The 19,431-nt window shown below is 41.7% G+C and overlaps 1 protein-coding gene across 15 annotated transcripts in view; it reads left to right on the forward strand.

The window, feature by feature from the left end:
* The window catches only part of LOC129185846 (receptor-type tyrosine-protein phosphatase gamma-like), a 453,526-nt gene that overhangs the window by 382,449 nt on the left and 51,646 nt on the right, over positions 1-19,431 (forward strand). For all 15 annotated transcript variants that reach the window (XR_008572146.1, XR_008572147.1, XR_008572145.1 and 12 more), the window contains 2 exons: positions 42-696; positions 18,208-18,361. Coding sequence is in view for 12 of the 15 variants with exons in the window: in XM_054783372.1 (XP_054639347.1) it covers positions 42-696; positions 18,208-18,361 (809 nt within the window). In the remaining 3 variants the exon portion in view is untranslated. The remainder of the gene's footprint in view (positions 1-41; positions 697-18,207; positions 18,362-19,431) is intronic.

Here is a 19,431-nt window from a genome sequence, read left to right on the forward strand (position 1 = left end):
AAAAGCTTATTGACAGCACTAATTCTGATTTTGTTCATCAGCCCACAGTTTCACCAGCATCTTCAGCTGACATGGCTCCCATCTCCTCTGGTTCATCCACTTGGACCTCCTCTGGCATTCCCTTCTCCTTTGTCTCTATGGCAACGGGCATCAGCCCTTCCTCCAGTGGTAGTCAGGCAACAGTGGCATCGGTGGTGACCAGTGCTTTACTCGCTGGTCTTGGCTTCAGTGGGGGAGTCATCTCGTCTTTCCCCAGTTCAGTTTGGCCAAGCAGAGCACCAACACACAATCTTGTGCCCCGGCCCAAACCCATCATGCCCAAGGATGTCTGTCCTCCTGTTGTCACAAAAGAGAACAGAGAGGCAGGGAGTGATGACAGTGGCAATAACAAGGGTCACGGAGATGATGAAGACAGAGAAGGGGAGGATAGAGAGGAGGAAAAAAAGGACAAAAATCAGAAGAAGCAAAAGAAAAGATCAGCAGCAGAGGAAGAATGGAAGGACAAAAGCATGGCAAGGAATGAGCCAGCCAGTCCCAAACCTAATGGGAATGCAGAGGAGAACGTAGATTCAACAAGTAGGCCACCTGTTGACAACCTATTTGACTGTAACCACACCACCATGGAAGCATTTCTGGCTCCTGAGGTTTCCCCAGTGACACTTAGTTGGGAAAGCTCGCCCTTCTCTGTTTATACCGGTGAGTCACAACATCAACAATCTGTTAGATTGTAATGGGAAGACAAAAGTCCCTGTGTCGCTGTTTCTACACCAGACCCCTGTACAGTGGGCAGACTGGTTGTCTTTGTGTTGCTATGCAACGCTTGTATCAATATACACATGCTATACATCCATGTAACTGGAAGAATTTCTGCTAAAATCTCAACCAAACCAATTTTTGAAAAACAGAAGACAAGTTAAACCAAGCACGTCAATGGGCAAATGTCAAAAACAAGAAAGCTGTCTGAGAGCAGAACAACAAAACCGTAATGTAGCAAACTAAGCACACTTAGCTCTTCCAATGGTACAAGCAGCTTCATTTACTTACATATCCAGTGGGAAAGATATGAATATTTTCATATCAACAATAACCATCAAAGTGTCCCCTTTACTTTGACACCAAGATCATCGAGTCTGGACCCATAGGCAAAAATACATAGAAGTATAGTATACATTTCCCAATTTGTTTTATTTAAAATATATAACATAATAAAATGATACAACATAAATAAGTATTTTCTTCTTTCTAATTAGAGGTATTACGTTTAATATATTTGATTTATATGAAACCTTTTTGTACAATGCATGTATATTGAATGTATCCAGACTTGAGGGACACCCCGTATAGGGTTGGGCATTGTTTGAATTTGAATGGCTCCGGTTCCCAATCAGATTCCTCGTTTCGATTCCAGTTCCTAACGATTCTTGATTCCGATGCTTTTAAAGCGTTGTACAAGTTTGCATGGTTTAAATGAGGGGCGCAGAGTTTGTAATGAAATGTCTGAACTTCTCCATGAATTGTTTACTTTACTATGATTTTTTTAAAGGGCTATTTGCAGCCAGTATATAAATATCAAACTTTCAACTTCAATATAAATGTTATGAAGTTTCTTTTTACAGGCGTACACTTTCACAAAAAATGTTTTCTTTTTAAAATAGTAAGCAGTATTTTGTTTGCTGCTTCAGTGTTGGTGTAACCTGTTTTTTATGACAGCCTTATGACACAGGGTGTAGCCCAAATCGTTTTTATTTTGAAAGCCGAAGTGTGTTGTGTGGTTTGAGAAGGTCCCTTGACTGTTGCTAAACTTGCCTAGCCGTAACCGTAGCTCCTGTCCTTTATTTACACCGAACTTCCACATCAGCTAGCTTCCTGAAACTCTTGGTTACATTGGCATGAGACATGGCATGAGTTATTTATTGTTGGACTTCTCTGATTCTGATTGCTTAGAGGCATACTTAGAAGTCAGATGAAGCGCATCAAGGTACTGCTTTATTTCACACCATTAATGTGTGAACGTTAATCATGTTAATGAACCATGTTGCACCCTCCTTTGCATGATATCATTGTGTTGCAAATGTTGCACTGAGCCTACCACTCTTTTTTTTCATGAAGTTAAGCCAAACTTTTTAGCCTCTTCTTTGCTTGTGCTCGACGGATTCTTTTTTGCTGGTGTTCGTGTCTATTTCTTACGGTCTGCGATGTGGGCATCGAAACTAGGAATCGAAATAAAAAAAATGTTAGTCCCGGTTCTCATCGACTCGATGCCCAACCCTAACTCTGTACAAGCTGAGGGTTAGCATTAATAACTGGTGGGTGGAACAATCCTATTGATTATCCGACACACTAGATTTGGTGGCCATAATCGTGCACATGTTTTTGCTATGATGCTGTACTCTGTCACACGCACCATTGCTTGATGCTCAGTTACTTCCACAGTTTTCAACAGATTCCAACCAATCCAACACCAAAATGTTCAGCTCATTCGGGACATGATGGCCAGCTATTGACACATTCCAGAAAAGGGTTGAATGTTGCCATGGCACCACAAGTTTCAATAGTTGATCTGATAAATGCAATAGAATCAGCTATTAGGAAAAATAACTGAATTCGAAAGGATCGGCAGCTCTCTCTAATGCCAAGGATCCCCCTTCTAACCTCGCCCTTGAGGAAATAAAAGTTGTGACATCACTGAGTGAAGATGAAAACATCACAATCTAGCAGGGGAGGGGAGGGTAGATGCACAGTAATTCTTAACCCAACTGACAACCATGACAAGTTACTTACACTTCTCAATGATGCCAACACATACAGTATGAAAGACTAAAAAGAGACCCAACCAGTGGGTACAAGAAGAAAATCATAGAACACCAACAAACATTGCAGAAGTCAGAAACGATTAGCCATGCACTTTATTACCAATTATACTCACAAGAGACCTTACCTGGCATTTATGGTCTTCCAAAAATACACAAAGAAGGGGCCCCCCCGTCAAACTCATTGTAAGCAGCATAAACTCTGTAACTTACAATATTGCTAAGTTTGTGGCCAACATCTTAGCGCCCCTGGCGGGCAAAACATCACATCACATCCACAGCTCAATGGACTTTGTCAAGAAAATCAGACACTTAAAACTGGACAAAAATATAACTATGGTTTCATTCAACGTCACCTCCTGTTCACCTGTATGCCAACCCAGGATGCAGTTGAGTTGAGACTGTACGCAGAACAAATATGTAATTTGCTGGAACTTTACCTCAATAAAACCTATTTTCAATTGATGGGAACTTTTTACAGACAAAAGCACAGCTGTGCTATCAGGTCACCAGTATCCCCTATCATGGCCAACCTCTACATAGAGGACATGGAAAGGAGGGCTCTGAACTCCTTTAAGGGAACAGCACCAAGTCTCTGGTGTAGATATGTGGATGACACATGGGTGAAAAAAGCAGAAGCCTAGAAGTGCGAGCCTTCATCGAGCACATTGACCCAGTGGAGAAAAACATCAAGTTCACACGTGAGGATGTCAAAGACAGTAAGTTGGCTTTTTTGGACTGTGGACTGACGTCTACATTGTAGACGACTGGGGCCTCCATGTTGGTTTTTACAGAAAACCCACATACACTGACCAATAACTACTTTTTGATTTACACCACCCACTGGAACACAAACTGGGCATTATCAGAACCCTACAACACAGAGCTGATGGTGTTCCCACCAGCCTACAGGCCAAAGAGAAAGAGCGTAAACACATGAGAGATGGTTTGAAAGAGGAGTGAGGGAAGCCATCTACGTTAAGGTTGAGAAACCGTCTCTGAAATTGTGTGTGTGTCGGGGGGGGCGCTATGCCACCACCTTTCTCCCACATACAATGCTGTTCTTTCATCCCTTCCTGAAAGACTGTCATTTAGCCTCTAAGAAATAAACAAGGCATAGCCACCTTGTTTTCAGATGGGTCCATGACCGACCATCATTACATCTGAATGGGATCTAACTAAGGCTATACCAGCCAACCACCATCGTTGGCAGGCACTCCAAACCACTCCATTCCAACCATTCCTGTCTGGACCTGCCCCCTCCTTTAGAGGATGAATACATGGAATGTTGCACCAGGCTCTCAGACTAGAGCTGTCCTATCCAGTCTGACTAGTGTATGCCCCACCTACTCTCTGCACATGAACTAGACTAGAGCTATCCTATCTAGTTTCACTGGCGTGTGTCCCACCTAGTCTTTGAGCATTAACTGATGAATCCTGCTCGGATAAGAGGAAAGGTCTTCTAAGACAACTTCAACAGTCCGTCAGTTGTGATCGATTGAATGCCCTGAGAATACAACGACCTGGATGAATCAGAATATTCACAGGCATTTTTCTGTAATCCCACATTTTCCATGAAAACATTGTCATTGAAAATTAATGGACAATTTATTAAGTTCAAGTTTATTATTAAGTAACATTGAACATAACATTGAACTCATTCAGGACATTTAGACAAATAATTTCCTGCAATTTAGCCCAAATTCCAAATTTTCCATCACAAATTCCCTTTTATTTTGAGAATTCAACTCAACCGATTCAAACAGATCCAATACCAACACCAAAACATTGAGCTCATTCCAAACATTCAGGTTAACAATTTTGCACATCTCTAAAAGTCCCACTTTTCCCAGAATTCCACATTTTCTATACAGCATTTCAGTTCAGCATTCTCATTTAATTTCTGCTTAATTGCCGTCTCTAAGTACACTGACAGTAGCAAACAACACTGAGTACTATTCTATTTGTAAGTCATCACTATTATATATATTGAGAAACGTTTGTAAGGCCAGTTATCTAAGTTTGTTGTGTGTGAATAAAATTTTAAAAAACACAGCTGAATGTGTTATTTACAGGGCAAGACATGATGGTTGGCTCTTGACCAAAAGTCAAAATCAGTTAAGTATTGTGACTATGTATTGCAGTAATGTAAAGTGTTGACAGAATTGTAGCTGGAGCTAAGTGCACACTTAATGCCTTTACCACTATTGCGCTCCCTGCAGCAATTCCCAGCCCCTCCCCACCCAGACTTTCAGCAGTGCACTGTAAGCAAGCAAACACCAAGGGACAACAATTCAATATCTAGTGCAAAGACAGACATTATTATGAACTAAACCAATGTACGGTATTGCCTGGAAATCTCTTTGTCGATGCATATTCACTATATTTGATTGTATTTCAGCTGGCAGGACACAATGTCAAAAGTTTCAAAGTTGTTCCACAACTGTGTTAAAGTGGTAACTGTAGGTATTATGATTACATCCTTTGTGAGGAGAATTTTTATTTTTTTTATCCAGTTCCACTGCTGTTTTGAGGTATAGTAAACTGCTTGGAGTCAGTGGCTCAGGAGGTGCAGCGGGTCATCCTGTAACAGTAAGGGCTGGCAGTTTGAACCCTGCTTCCTCCATCTTAGTCACTATTGTTGTGTCGTTGGGCAGGACACACCCACGTTGCCTCCAGTGCCGCCGACATCGATATGATATTAATATAAATGTGAATAGATGTTTGGTGTAAAAATGTGAATGAATGTTTGGTGGTGGTCAGAAAGGCTATTGGAGCGATGGTAGCCATATTTCCCTCAGTCTACCCCCAAAGGCATTTTTTTAAAATAATATTTTTCTAATAAACATAAGGGTAACAAAAGGCAACGGGTGAAAAAAGCACTGTGGGAGAAAACCATTTAAAACCTCCAGCCCTCATGCAGTAGCAAAGAAAATATGTAATAATAATAACAATGGAATACAAATAAAATATAATAGAATAAATACTAATCTACAAGTAGGATGTTGGTATCGAAGTAAAGGGAAGACTTACTTTAGTTACTGTACTGTAGATGTTTGAGTTTCTTGTCTTTTATTTTATCATACATATTATTTTAGACCGGGGATCACTAACTGGTGGACCGTGCATCTTTTTTAGACTTTACGGTACTGGTTTATCATCTGAGGAAATCCACTGACCAATTGCATGCGAGTTATGCCATTCCAGCCAATCAAATCTGTGCACTGGCATTAAACAATGTGACTGAGACATCAGAGACCGTTGAAAGAGGAGAGAAGCAAAGCAAGTGACACCGAAGAATGAGTGAGAAATACAGACAGAAGATAGAAACAAGTGATAGATACCGATAAAGAGGGCAATGAGACGAGTGAAAGTTACGGGAAAAGAGTGTTTATTTACAACAGTGATAGACATATAGAGTGCATATATACAACATACGTGTGGAGGTTATAAAACACAATACAAAATTAAATTAAACAAACAAAAAATACTAATTCAAATATTAATAATAAATAGTAATAAACACAATTAATGTTATGTACATTTGCTGACCGGTTGACTGAGAGGGAGAGATTGCTTGCTCTTCAACCTTTGGTCCAGCCCACCAAAAGCCAGCAGACCCTAAGCACCCCCAGCCCACATACCCTCACCCCATAACCAAAACCAGAGAAGCCGCCACACATCGCCCCCCACCCCAATTGTAATTCTTTATTTTGTCCCCCTGCCCATGTTCTCCCTGCATTTGTGTGTTGTGCATTAAAATAAGCATTGTGCTTACCCTGTCCTTTCATGTATTTTTTCCTTCTTTCTTTTTTCCCCCTCTTTCCCCCTCTGTATGCCTGTGCATATGTCGTGCATTAAAAAGAGTGGTCGGGCGTGTGAGGTGGCGTTGCTTTCACTACCGACTAGCTCAGTGCAGACGAGGAATGTCGGAAAGAGTCCTGACCCCACGGTGGGGCACACCATAAGGAAAAAAAAGAAACAAAACATCCATCCATCTATTTTCTATGTCGCTTATCCTCACTAGGGTCGCGGGTATGCTATCCCAGCTGACTTCGAGCGAGAGGCGCGGTAATTCTGTGGGGTACACCCTGGCCTGGTCGCCAGTCAATCGTAGCGCACATATAGACAAACAATCATTCACACTCACATCTACGGACAATTTAGAGTCGGCAATTAACGTAACATGCATGTTTTTGGAATGCGGGAAGAAAACCGGAGTACCCGGTGAAAACCCACGCACAGGGAGAACATGTAAACTCCACACAGAGATGCCCAGCGGAGATTCGAACCCAGATCGTCCCGATCTCCTAACTGCGTGGCCAACATGCTAACAACTAGGCCACCGTGCCGCCCTGTATGTAGATATGATATTATAAATAAGAAATAAGATAAAAGAAACTATACTTTGGAAAAAATGTAAAAGAAGAGAGAAATAAACGCATACCTGCATTTAGCTGAGCACCAGGCGATTACCGGTGCCGCTTCAAAACACACCTCGTGGATAGAAGAGGTCTGTGTTGACAATTTAGCGACATGTTTGGTTTGGTTTAATTTTATTTGAACGTGCATGCAGGTTACAATGAAAAACATGTCATGAATCATTTCGGAGTTCCCCATGTCCAAAAGGAGTAGGAAGAAGCAAAGCTTATTTAATCTTATCCCCCCCTACGTTCCACATCGTGTGCAGTACATATTATTCACTTCCTGCATTCCACATATTATTTATTCCAAACAACAATCAGTGTCATAATAAATAATTATAAATAAAAACAAGCATGACAGAACCATAAATATAATAATCAATATAATAATAAATAAATAAGATGACGACAAGCATAATAAAGCAAGTTCAAGACTCTTCTGCATTGTATTTAGAAAACTTCAACTGCTTGTATTGTTTTTTTAATTCGGTCATCTTGGTGCATTGTTTTAGTTCCTTGCTCAGTTCTTTCCATAATTTAATTCTGCAGACTGAAATGCTGTAGGTTTTTAGCGTTGTTCTATCATATAAGTGTTTCAAGTAAAATTTTTCCCTAAGATCAAATTTCTCCTCTCTTATAGAAAAATACTGTATGGCACTTTTGGGTAGCAAGTTATTGTTAATATTATGCATTATTTTAGCAGTTTGAAAATGTACTACAGCAGCAAATTTTAATATCTGTGATTTTAAAAATAAAAGGTTTGTAGATCGAGGAAAAGGCTTCTTGAGACGTCATCTGTACTTCTGTGTAGAAGGTGTCGGACGTTTCGCTCCTCATCCGAAGAGCTTCGTCAGCAAACTAATAAGTGCTGGTAGCTTAGGCCTTAAATACAGTAAGAGTGGGCGGAATTGGTGTGCCAACACCCTCCTCCTATTGGTTCGTTACACTAAGCCTGGGCGGAGCAGTGGTATAATCCTATCCTGTTATTCACACCTACGATAAAAGGGAAGTGTCACTCCCTGAATTGGGTATGAACGACACTGATACTGGCTTGTTAGCATCTATTGTTCTGGCTCGGCCCTGCCTTCACCTCATTTGCAAGACTAAGAGCTGTGGGTTTTGGTCTCAGTAACCTGCTGAACACAGGGTCCAAATTAAACCTCAAACCACCATTCCGATTCAAAGATGGGTTCTGTTGTTTGACAAAAATAGCTTCCTTTACTCCTCTTTCAAACCATCTGTTTTCTTTGGCGTAAAGGAGGAGTAAAGGAAGCTAAGGAAGCTATTTTTGTCAAACAACAGAACCCATCTTTGAATCGGAATGGTGGCATACGCGGCATTATGAATTATCCTCACCTTTTTTGCAGTACAGTGAGAGTGCTTTTATAATTATTAGCCCATATCTCCACACAATAAGTTAGATATGGTAATACCAAAGAACAGTAAAGTGTGTGGAGTGATTTTTGATCAAGAACAAATTTTGCTTTATTAAATTTTAAAGTATTTCTCGTCACCTTTTGCTGTATTTTTTAATTGAGATGTCCAATTCATTTTTTCATCTATTGTGATCCCAAGAAATTTATTTTCATTCACTCTTTCAATGTCCACACCTTCTATTTGTATTTGGTCATACTTATCCTTATACTTATCCATACTTTCTGCTATTTCCAAATAGCGTTATTTTAGTTTTGCTTAAGTTCAAGGATAATCGTTTTTTTATCAAACTATGTCTTTAATATGACCATTTCATCCTTGACCTTTTGAATTAATTATAGTGTGCTTTCTTCAGAACAAAAGGCAGTGGTATCATCCGCAAATAATACCAACTTTAAGTCCTTTGTCACTTCACAAATGTCTTTGATATACAAATTTAACAGTTTTGGTCCCAATATTGACCCCTGGGGTACTCCACATGTGATATTTAAACTTGCAGATGTGTATTCTCCTAGCTTTACAAATTGCTTCCTGTTTGCTAGGTAGCTTTTAACCCAATTCAAAACAAATCCTCTGATTCCGTACCTGTCTAATTTTGTTGTTAAAATATTGTGATTAATTGTGTCGAAGGCGTTTGTAAGATCCATGAATACTGCAGCTGCACACTTTCTGTGGTCTATAGCATTGGAAATTTCCTCCGTGATTTCAATCAGTGCCATAGAAGTTGAAATGTTAGCTCTGTATCTGTTTTGAGAACCTGCCAGTAATTCATTCTTATTAATAAATTTGTCCAATCTATTATTAAATAGCTTCTCGATAATTTAAAAAAATTGGGGTAATAAGGAAACTGGTCAATAATTTGTAAATTGAAATTTTGTAAATTTAAAATTTTTGACAATGCCAGTGATTTGCTTTTTATTCACATTAGTGAGAAACATGGAATTAAGATTCCTATCTATGGTTTCATTCCATTCCTCCATTGTCCAGAGTTTTGGAATTTCTTATGCCAGTTTTGGTCCAATATTTACAAAATAGTTGTTTAACATTTCAACTACCTCATTCATATCATCCTTATTAGTGTTTCCAACCATACAATAGTGAGAGTGGTCTGCTTTCTTCGTACTATTCCTTTGCTTTGCGGGTTATACTGTATATCAGCAGTGGTGGGTGGTGCATTTTGTACCTGGACATTTAGTAAGGACTTATGCAAACCAATGCACCTCTTAATACCACCACTATCACGTCACAATTACACAAACCATCGATAATATACAAAAATGCAATATAACAGTGTGTTGCATTACAGAATTGGTGATGAATACCATTTTTACTGTGGAAGGGGCGAACAAACCCTTTCCCAGGCTGACTTATAGATAAAATATATGTATATAAAATCACTTTATTTGTTCATATAGCACACACAGAATGATAAACAATGCCTTATCTGTCTACTTTGTGCGGGAATAGGATTAATAAAGCGATGGACTGTTCATGTGATCTAGCGCACTGGTAATTTTGAGTGTTATAGTGCTAAAGGCATAGGCTTTCAGAGATCAGCCAACCACAGGACGAAAAAAAAATGACGTTAATATACACCTGCTAGCTGTCCCTGTGAGGCGAGTCTGAGATTTGATGAAAGAAACAGCCCTATTTCTAATTATGAATCTAATATCGGACCAGCCCTCCTAGCTCTGAAGGCTCTGGACAGATTCACATGCCGACGCATAAAAGCTGAACTCTGACAAAAATATAACATACACATATGGGAAACAGTGCAGCCAAAAGACAGGTTACAAAATTAATGAATCTAGAATCGTACATTCACAATTTGAATGTGTCTTCTTAATGCGTGGTATTTGTATTTTTGTTCATTTAGCCATTTTTATGCTTGCAAATGCTTAATTTAGACTTAATTATGTTTTTTTTTTTACTAATAGGCCGTATTCAACCACAAAACAGCAAAACAGCACGACCGTATTTTCACAACCATAAAGCGCACTTAAAAGTCTTAAATTTTGTCCAAAATGGGCGGGGCACCTAATAATGCGGAGCGCCGTATATGTGTTCCAAAATCTGTGTTGCTGTGTGACTTTTATGAGCGCTCCGCTCGACTGACTGGGAGAGTCTCCTGCCGACATGCCGACACGCTGCTTGTATAGAGGAAAGGGACGTGGACGTGACTGAGGACGCTAAAGGCACGCCCCGGTAGTTATATAAGTATATTTTATGAAATGGCGCCATCTATCCATCCGGGCAAGGACTACCGTGGCGCAGCAACATCCAGCGAATTAAAAGGAAAGCTGGCCATCTTCTGCTCCTACTGCAGTAAAAACATTGCCGACAACTACTACTCAACTACATCACCAACATGGACGACGGGCCGCTCACTTTCGACATCCTGGTGAAACACACTGTAGAGAAGAAGGGGAACAACACAGTAGCGATACACACAACGAGCCATGAGAAGTCGGCTTTTACTGTTGTGCTTGGTTGCCATGGTAATGGACAGAAACTGCTACCTGTGGTGATTTTTAAGAGGACGATGCTACCTAAAGAAAAGTTTCCAGCCGAACCAATCAAAGGGGCTGGATGGACGAGGAGAAAATGGCTGAGTGACGTGTACGGAAAGAGGCCGGATGTTTTTTTCACACGCGTCACAAGTGCAGCAAATGAACTTGGAGCTTAACATCATTCCGGGAGGCTTGACGAAGGAACGCCAACCGCTAGACATCGGTGTAAACACGGCGTTTAAAGTGAAGTTGTGAGCGGTGTGGGAGCGATAGATGACAGCTAGTGAACACAGCTTCACTAACACTGGGAGGCAGTGCCGTGTGAGTTGCGCCACAATTTGTGAATGGATGTAAACACGGCGTTTGAAGTGAAGTTGCGAGCGGCGTGGGAGCGATGAATGACAGCTAGCGAACACAGCTTCACTAATGGATTGTGGATGCTTGGGCTAACGTGTCTGATGCACTGTTGTTCGAGCTTTCACAAAAGCCAGCATCATTTCTGAGGCGCCGCACGGCAACGAGACTGACTCTGACAATGACGACAGGGAACCTGGCGTGTTTGATGGAGAACTTGCCCCGCTATTCATTTGGAATCCAAAAGATGAGGACTTTGATGGATTTGTGGATGAGGAATGATCAAAAATAACGTGAGTACATTGTTAAATACTTCAATAAAGTACAACCAACTCAGTTTTGCTCTCACTGGCTTTTTAAAAACATACTGTACAATAGCAAGCATGCTAGCGTATTGTAGCTTTGCGGTCGTGTTTTGGTGCAAATGCTTTTAAAGTTACATGTTTGAGCTACATAGTTGTTAGTTTTTGTTCTGTAAAAATAGCGGTCTGCTTTTGCGTTGCTGTGTGTTTTTAGTTGTGCACCATGACTGAGACTGTTGTGTTGAGTGATGACCATCCAGATTTCAAGTGAGTTTGATAAACTGAATAAGAGTTCTGCTCTTAGTTTATATAAAGAAATAAAGCATTGTCGCTTCCTCACTGACTTCTGAGCGTCACTGTATGTTTTAGCGCGCATACCTGAGCCCAATAATACGGTGCGCCTTGTGTATGTGTTAAATACAAAAATAGCACCAACTGAGACTGCGCCTTTTAATATGGTGCGCTTTATGGTCGTGAAAATACGGTGAATGAAGATAATAGACTATTGACATGACAATAAAACTCTCTTGAATCTTGAATCTTGAATTGAAAATAAATTTATACAATTTAATGGAATAAAAACTTCCATTTAAATTGTGAATGTAGGTAATTGCTTCTGATCGTGTTCAGGCCAACAGAGAAGGCTTTGCTGGCCCTGACTGTATAGTAGTATAAAATTGTATCCCGGTGCCTTTGGCAACACAAACTCGGCGTATGTCCGGCAATCAAAATAAAAGCACGCCAGTAAAACATGCATGGTCGAAGAAGGAGAGGAGGAAAGTGTGTCCGTAGGAAGAGAGAGAAGAGGAACGCCAAGAGTATAGGACTGAGAGTAGGGACGTTGAATGTGGGAACTATGACAGGAAAAGGTAAAGAGTTGGTCGACATGATGCAGAGAAGGAAAGTAGACATACTGTGTGTCCAGGAGACCAGGTGGAAAGGTAGCAAGGCTAGAAGTTTAGGAGCAGGGTTCAAGTTGTTCTATCATGGTGTAGATAGGAAGAGAAACGGAGTAGGAGTTATCTTGAAGGAGGAGTTTGTTAGGAATGTCCTGGAGGTAAAAAGAGTGTCAGATAGAGTGATGAGTCTGAAGCTAGAAATCGAAGGTGTGATGGTCAATGTTGTTAGTGGGTATGCTCCACAGGTAGGATGTGAGCTGGAGGAGAAATTCTGGTTGGACTTGGATGAAGTGATGCAGAGCATACCTAGAAGAGAGAGAGTTGTCATTGGTGCAGACTTCAATGGACATGTTGGTGCAGGAAACAGAGGTGATGAGGAGGCCATGGGCAGGTTTGGTATCCAGGAGAGGAATGCAGAAGGACAGATGGTGGTTGACTTTGCAAAAAGGATGGAAAAGTGAATACTTTCTTCCAGAAGAGGCAGGAATATAGGGTGACCTATAAGAGTGGAGGTAGGAGCACACAGGTAGACTACATTTTGTGTAGACGGTGTCATCTGAAGGAGATCAGTGACTGTAAAGTAGTGGTAGGCCATAGTGTAGCCAAACAGCATAGGATGGTGGTGTGTAGGATGACTCTGGTGGGGAGGAAGATGAAGAGGACAAAGACAGAGCAGAGGACAAAATGGTGGAAGCTGAAAAAGGAAGAGTGTTGCATGACTTTTAGGAAGGAGTTAAGACTCTGGAGTCAAGGCTCTGAGTGGTCAGGAGGTGCTTCCAGGTGACTGGACAACAACAGCGAGTGTGATCAGGGAGACAGGCAGGAGAGTACTTGGTGTGGCATCTGGAAGGAAAGTAGACAAGGAGACTTGGTGGTGGAATGAGGAGGTACAGGAGTGTATACAGAGAAAGAGGTTAGCTAAGAAGAAGTGGGACACTGAGAGGACTGAGGAGAGTAGACAGGAGTACAGGAAGATGCAGCGTAAGGTGAAAGTAGAGGTAGCAAAGGCCAAACAAGGGGCTTATGATGACTTGTACGCTAGGTGGGATAGTAAGGAGGGAGCGACTGATCTACACAGGTTGGCAAGACAGAGAGACAGAGATGGGAAGGACATGCAGCAGGTTAAGGTGATTAAGGATAGGGATGGAAGTCTATTGACAAGTGACAGTAGTGTGATGGGAAGATGGAAAGAGTACTTTGAAGAGCTGATGAACGTGGAAAATGAGAGAAAAGACTAGAAGAGGTGACTTTTGTGGACCAGGAAGTAGCAAAGATTTAGTCAGGATGAAGTGAGGAGGGCATTGAAGAGGATGAAGAGTGGAAAGGCCGTCGGTCCTGATGATATACCTGTAGAGGTTTGGAAGTGTCTAGGAGAGGTGGCAGTAGAGTTTCTGACTGGGTTGTTCAACAAGATCTTAGATAATCAAAAGATGCCTGAGGAATGGAGGAGAAGTGTGCTGGTGCCCATTTTTAAGAACAAGGGAGATGTGCAGAGCTGTGGCAACTACAGAGGAATAAAGCTGATAAGCCATACAGTGAAGTTATGGGAAAGAGTAGTTGAAGCTAGACTAAGGGCACAAGTGAGCATTTGTGAACAGCAGTATGGTTTCATGCCAAAAAAGAATACTACAGAGGCAGTATTTGCTTTGAGGATGTTGATAGAGAAGTACAGAGAAGGCCAGATGGATCTGCATTGTGTTTTTGTAGATCTGGAGAAATCTTATGACAGGGTGTCCAGAGAGGAACTGTGGTATTGTATGAGGAAGTCTGGAGTGGCAGAGAAGTATGTTAGAGCGGTACAGGACATGTATGAGGACAGTAAGACAGTGGGGAGGTGTGCTGTAGGTGTGACAGAGGAGGTCAAGGTGGAGGTGGGACTGCATCAGGGATCAGCTCTGAGCCCCTTCTTGTTCGCTATGGTGATGGACAGACTGACAGGCGAGGTTAGACAGGAATCTCAATGGACTATGATGTTTGCAGATGACATTGTGATCTGCAGTGAGAGCAGGGAACAGGTGGAGAAGAAGCTAGAGAGGTGGAGGTTTGCCCTGGAAAGGAGAGGAATGAAGGTTAGCCGAAGTAAGACAGAGTACATGTGTGTGAATGAGAGGGACCCAAGTGGAAGAGTGAGCTTACAGGGAGAAGAGATCAAGAAGGTGGAGGATTTTAAGTACTTAGGGTCAACAGTCCAGAGCAATGGAGAGTGTGGAAAAGAGGTGAAGAAGCGTGTACAGGCAGGATGGTATGGGTGGAGAAAATTGTCAGGTGTGATGTGTGATAGAAGAGTTTCAGCTAAAATGAAAGGAAAGGTGTACAAAACTGTGGTTAGACCAGCGATGTTGTTTGGTCTAGAGACAGTGTCAATGAGGAAAAGACAGGAGACAGAGCTGGAGGTGGCAGAGATGAAGATGCTGAGGTTTTCTCTGGGAGTGACCAGGAAGGATAGGATCATGAATGAGTACATCAGAGGGACAGCACACGTTAGAGGTTTTGGAGATAAAGTCAGAGAGGCCAGACTGAGATGGTTTGGACATGTCCAGAGGAGAGATAGGGAATATACAGGTAGAAGGATGCTGAGTTTTGAACTGCTGGGCAGGAGGCCTTGAGGAAGACCAAAGAGGAGGTTTATGGATGTAGTGAAAGAGGACATGAAGGTAGTTGGTGTGAGAAAAGAGGATGCAGAAGACAGGGTTAGATGGAGGCAATTGATTCGCTGTGGGGACCCCTGAAGGGAAAAGCTGAAAGGAGAAGGAGTAAAACATGCATGGTTACACCACACATTCAGTCCACACTTTTCCCTCCGAAAACTTGCTTGGTACTTTGGCCATGCAGCATTTTTTTTTGAGCAGCCCTTTCTCATTTGAAAAAGAAAAACGTTTCAGCTGCTGTTCTTCTGTTCGCACAGTCTCCCCCTGCACAGCAGAGATGCACATCACACTGAGCACTTTAAAACGCTGCTGAAAACCTACGTTTTTTCACTGGAATTCGACAAAGACTGAACAAGCACCCTGATTTTTTTGGTATATTTTATATTTTTTAAGTAAATTTGCTGTTTATGTGTTGTAGCATATTTACTGATATTTAGTATTTAGTCCATTTTATTTGTCTTATTGTTTATATGGTTTGTGTAGCACATTGGTCAACCCTGGTTGTGTTTTAAAATGTAGTATATAAATAAAGTTTGATTTGCCTTGATAAGCAACCACCCGCGACCCTAAAAGCGTAGAAGCGGCATAGAAAATGGATGGATGGATGGAAGTCGCAATAAATGTTCCCACTATGCTGCGCACAAAATACAATCCACCCTGAACTGTAAATGAAATAAACACATAATTTATTCTGTACCATTTTGCAATGTAACGGAGTGAGTGCCAGGAAACAACAACAAGCGGAACATATACTGTAACACAATGATGAGCACTGTCTAGCCAATGATAAGATCCTGGTTGCACGTATTTACTACCACAGCCGGTCAACTTATTAACAGCGCGTTACATGGTACATGCTGCTGTTTATGGAAGCTTAGCATATAGCTAATGCTGCTTGCTAACCCTGTGTTATGGTGAAACAAAAAAACAGAGCAACAGCATCTGCAAAAGCGCTGCTTTATAAAACATGCTGCAAAGTTTAAGTTGCAAGCCAGTTTTCTGAATGAAAAGTGTGGACCGACTGTGTGGTGTAACTGTGCATGTGTTACTGCCGTGCTTTTATTTTGATGGCCGGACATACCGCATACAGGAAGTGCCGAGTTTGTGTTGCTGAAGGGACCGAAAGGTCAGTTGTGAGTTTATTTTATTTTATTTTAATATAGACAAAAGTAAACATATATAACAAACATGGCATCAATTTCAAGTAAATTTCCAGGATAAAATCGTGCCACAACAGGGTGCTTTAAAACAGAAAGTGAAAGTCAAATAAGGAAATTAACAGTTTGTGATGACTGTTCTGCAAATGTCAGGGGTTGGACTGCCAGAGAGGGCACAGAGGCAGTCTACAAGTGTGGTTTTGATGCAATCACTTACTATTCTGCAGGTCTCATTATCCTCATTGAGGATGGTGTCTAACTCATAAAATGAATTAAAATAACTCATAACTCATGGCTATATGTTAACTCATAAAAAGGCTTGCATGGCAGTGTTCCAAGATGAAAACCACTGCTGAACAAAAAGAACATTAAGGCTCGTATCAATTTATGATCCCCAAGAGCTTGTATCTGATGATACAAAAGGTGAACATTTTGGAAGGTGTGTCCCATTACATCTGGTAACACCGCATTTCAGAAAAAGAACATCATACCAACAGTAAAATTTGGTGGTGGTAGTGTGATGGTCTGGCACTCCTGAAGGAGAATATCCAGCTATCTGTTCGTAACCTCAAGCTGAAAGGACAATGATCCAAAACACACCAGCAAGTCCACCTCTGAATGGCTAAAGAAAAACAAAACAAAGACTTGGGAGTGGCCTAGTCAACGTCCTGACCTGACCATTTATTAGGTTTAGTGGGCTTTTTCACACTTTTCTCCCTTAATAATAAAAGTTTCATTTAAAAACTCCATTTTTGATTCAGCTGTGTTGTCATTGACATTTAAATTTGATAATCTGAAACATATAAGTGCGACACACCACTGTATGTAGTTGCCCGTTCGAGCCCGTTGTGTGCAGGGCTGGACTGCAGGGATGACGACTGTTACACATGTATATCTACTTCGAAATAAATTACTATTTTTCAGAAAGTTTTGAGTACTTGTTTTGAAATGTCTTTCTTTTTGCTGTTTTTCGCCACATATCAAGCATATACGTAAACCAGCATCACTGAAAGACAAAGGAATCTGTGCAGAATTGAATACTGTATTTATTTTCAACATGTTTCTTTTTTAAGGATATATTGATGGTTAGTTTACCGCAGGGAGAAAGACCTGTCTGTCACTCCCTTCCTCACGCTCATCCAATCACTTGTCAGATCTCAGCCAGGATGCATGTCTTACAGAAAGTCAGATATTCTTAACTAATTTTAAAAATGCGCATTTCCCTACTGAGGTGTTGAAAAAATATTTGAGCATTGTGAAGGGATCACAACAAAGACGCTCTGGAGCCACGGGTTGCCGACCTCTGACCTCGCCTGTAGAACTGTAGAATGCAAACATGAAGAGAATATCCCAACATTGCTAATCAGGATTACGTGTTAATTATGTCATGAATTGCAGTAGAAAATAACGGCAAACATTTAAGATGGCATACTTTGGTAAACTCTGTATTTACTTTTCCCCTACAGAGTGTGATCAGACTAGCCTGAATAGCCTGGTTCAAAGGGAAAACAGTCTGGCTTTGCGTGCACAGGTTTCCACAAACCTGTTTAAGGAGTCAGGGCTTTGAGATTTAGACCAGCTGTATCAATTCATACATTGATAGATACAGATATATAGAACTGAAATGATGTGGGTTTTAGTCTGGCAATTAATTTTCTTAATTCCACAGGCAATTCTACGACATTCATCAACCCGAACCACCATGTGAGAGTGAGAGCTGGGTCACGACTGGACTGCATGGACTGGATGATACCTTTGATAGGGGTCTCAGCTGTAACCTTCCTATCTCTTGCTCTGCTGCTGGCTGTACTCATCTACTGCAGGTAGGGGACATTGAGCAACTACATTTATATTTGACATTCAAATCTGAGATGAAGGAAAAAGGAAGTCGTCGCTTGTTGGATGATGCAATTACCCAAAGTCGGACATTGCTCACAGTGATGTGCAGTGAGGTATTGCAGCCGTGAATATCGGCCAATACCAATATCAATCTCATCTGAGATCAGCACCGATCATAGTTTTATTACTTTTTTAGTAGTGTGTAATGTTAAAAAAGGCTTAATTAAGTGATATTCCTTAAACAGAGAATAGTCAGCAACACTGATTATTACTCCTCTGTGAATGACCTTATTGTGGTGGAGGGGTTTGAGTGCTCGAGTGATGTTGTCTGGGGCTATATGCCCCTGGTAATCCTGGAGTCCTGGAGTCCCCCAAGGTAAACAGAGCAAGACTGAAGACCCTATGAAAACACATGAGGAGGGATTGCACCTCGCCCGGACGTGTGATAACGGGTCCTCACCCTGGAGCTAGGCCCGGGGGAGGAGCTCGCAGGCGAGCGTTTGGTGGTCGGGACTTCACTCGTGGGGCCCGGCCATGCTCAGCCCGAAGAAGCCACATGGGATCTCCCCCCGCCCCCCCGAGCCTGTTTCTGGTGAACGTTGGACTCCGCCAAGGCTGCCCTTTGTCACCAATTCTGTTCATAATTTTCCTGAATAGAATTTTTAGGTGCAGCCAAGGCGTCGAGGGAGTCCAGTCTGGGGGCCTTAGGATCTCGTCTATGATATTTGCAGACGATGTGGTCCTGATGGCTTCATCGGACTGTGACCTTCAGCGTTTACTGGCGAGGTTTGCATCTGATTGTGAGGTTTCTGGGATGAGACTCAGCAGCTCCAAATCCAAGGCCATGGTTCTCAGTCGGAAAAGAGTGGATTTCACTCTCCAGGTTGAGAGTGAGGCCTTGCTCCAGGTGTTGTTCACGAGGGAAGGTTGGAGCATGAGGTCAACAGGTGAATCGAATCAGCGCAGCAGCTGCAGTAATGCGGTCGCTGTACCGGACCGTCATGGTCTGTCATAGCGGGCATCTAGTCTGGATGCCTCCCGGACGCCTCCCTGG

This window comes from Dunckerocampus dactyliophorus, chromosome 8 (genome assembly GCF_027744805.1).
Source record: "Dunckerocampus dactyliophorus isolate RoL2022-P2 chromosome 8, RoL_Ddac_1.1, whole genome shotgun sequence".
Classification (NCBI taxonomy): domain Eukaryota; kingdom Metazoa; phylum Chordata; class Actinopteri; order Syngnathiformes; family Syngnathidae; genus Dunckerocampus; species Dunckerocampus dactyliophorus.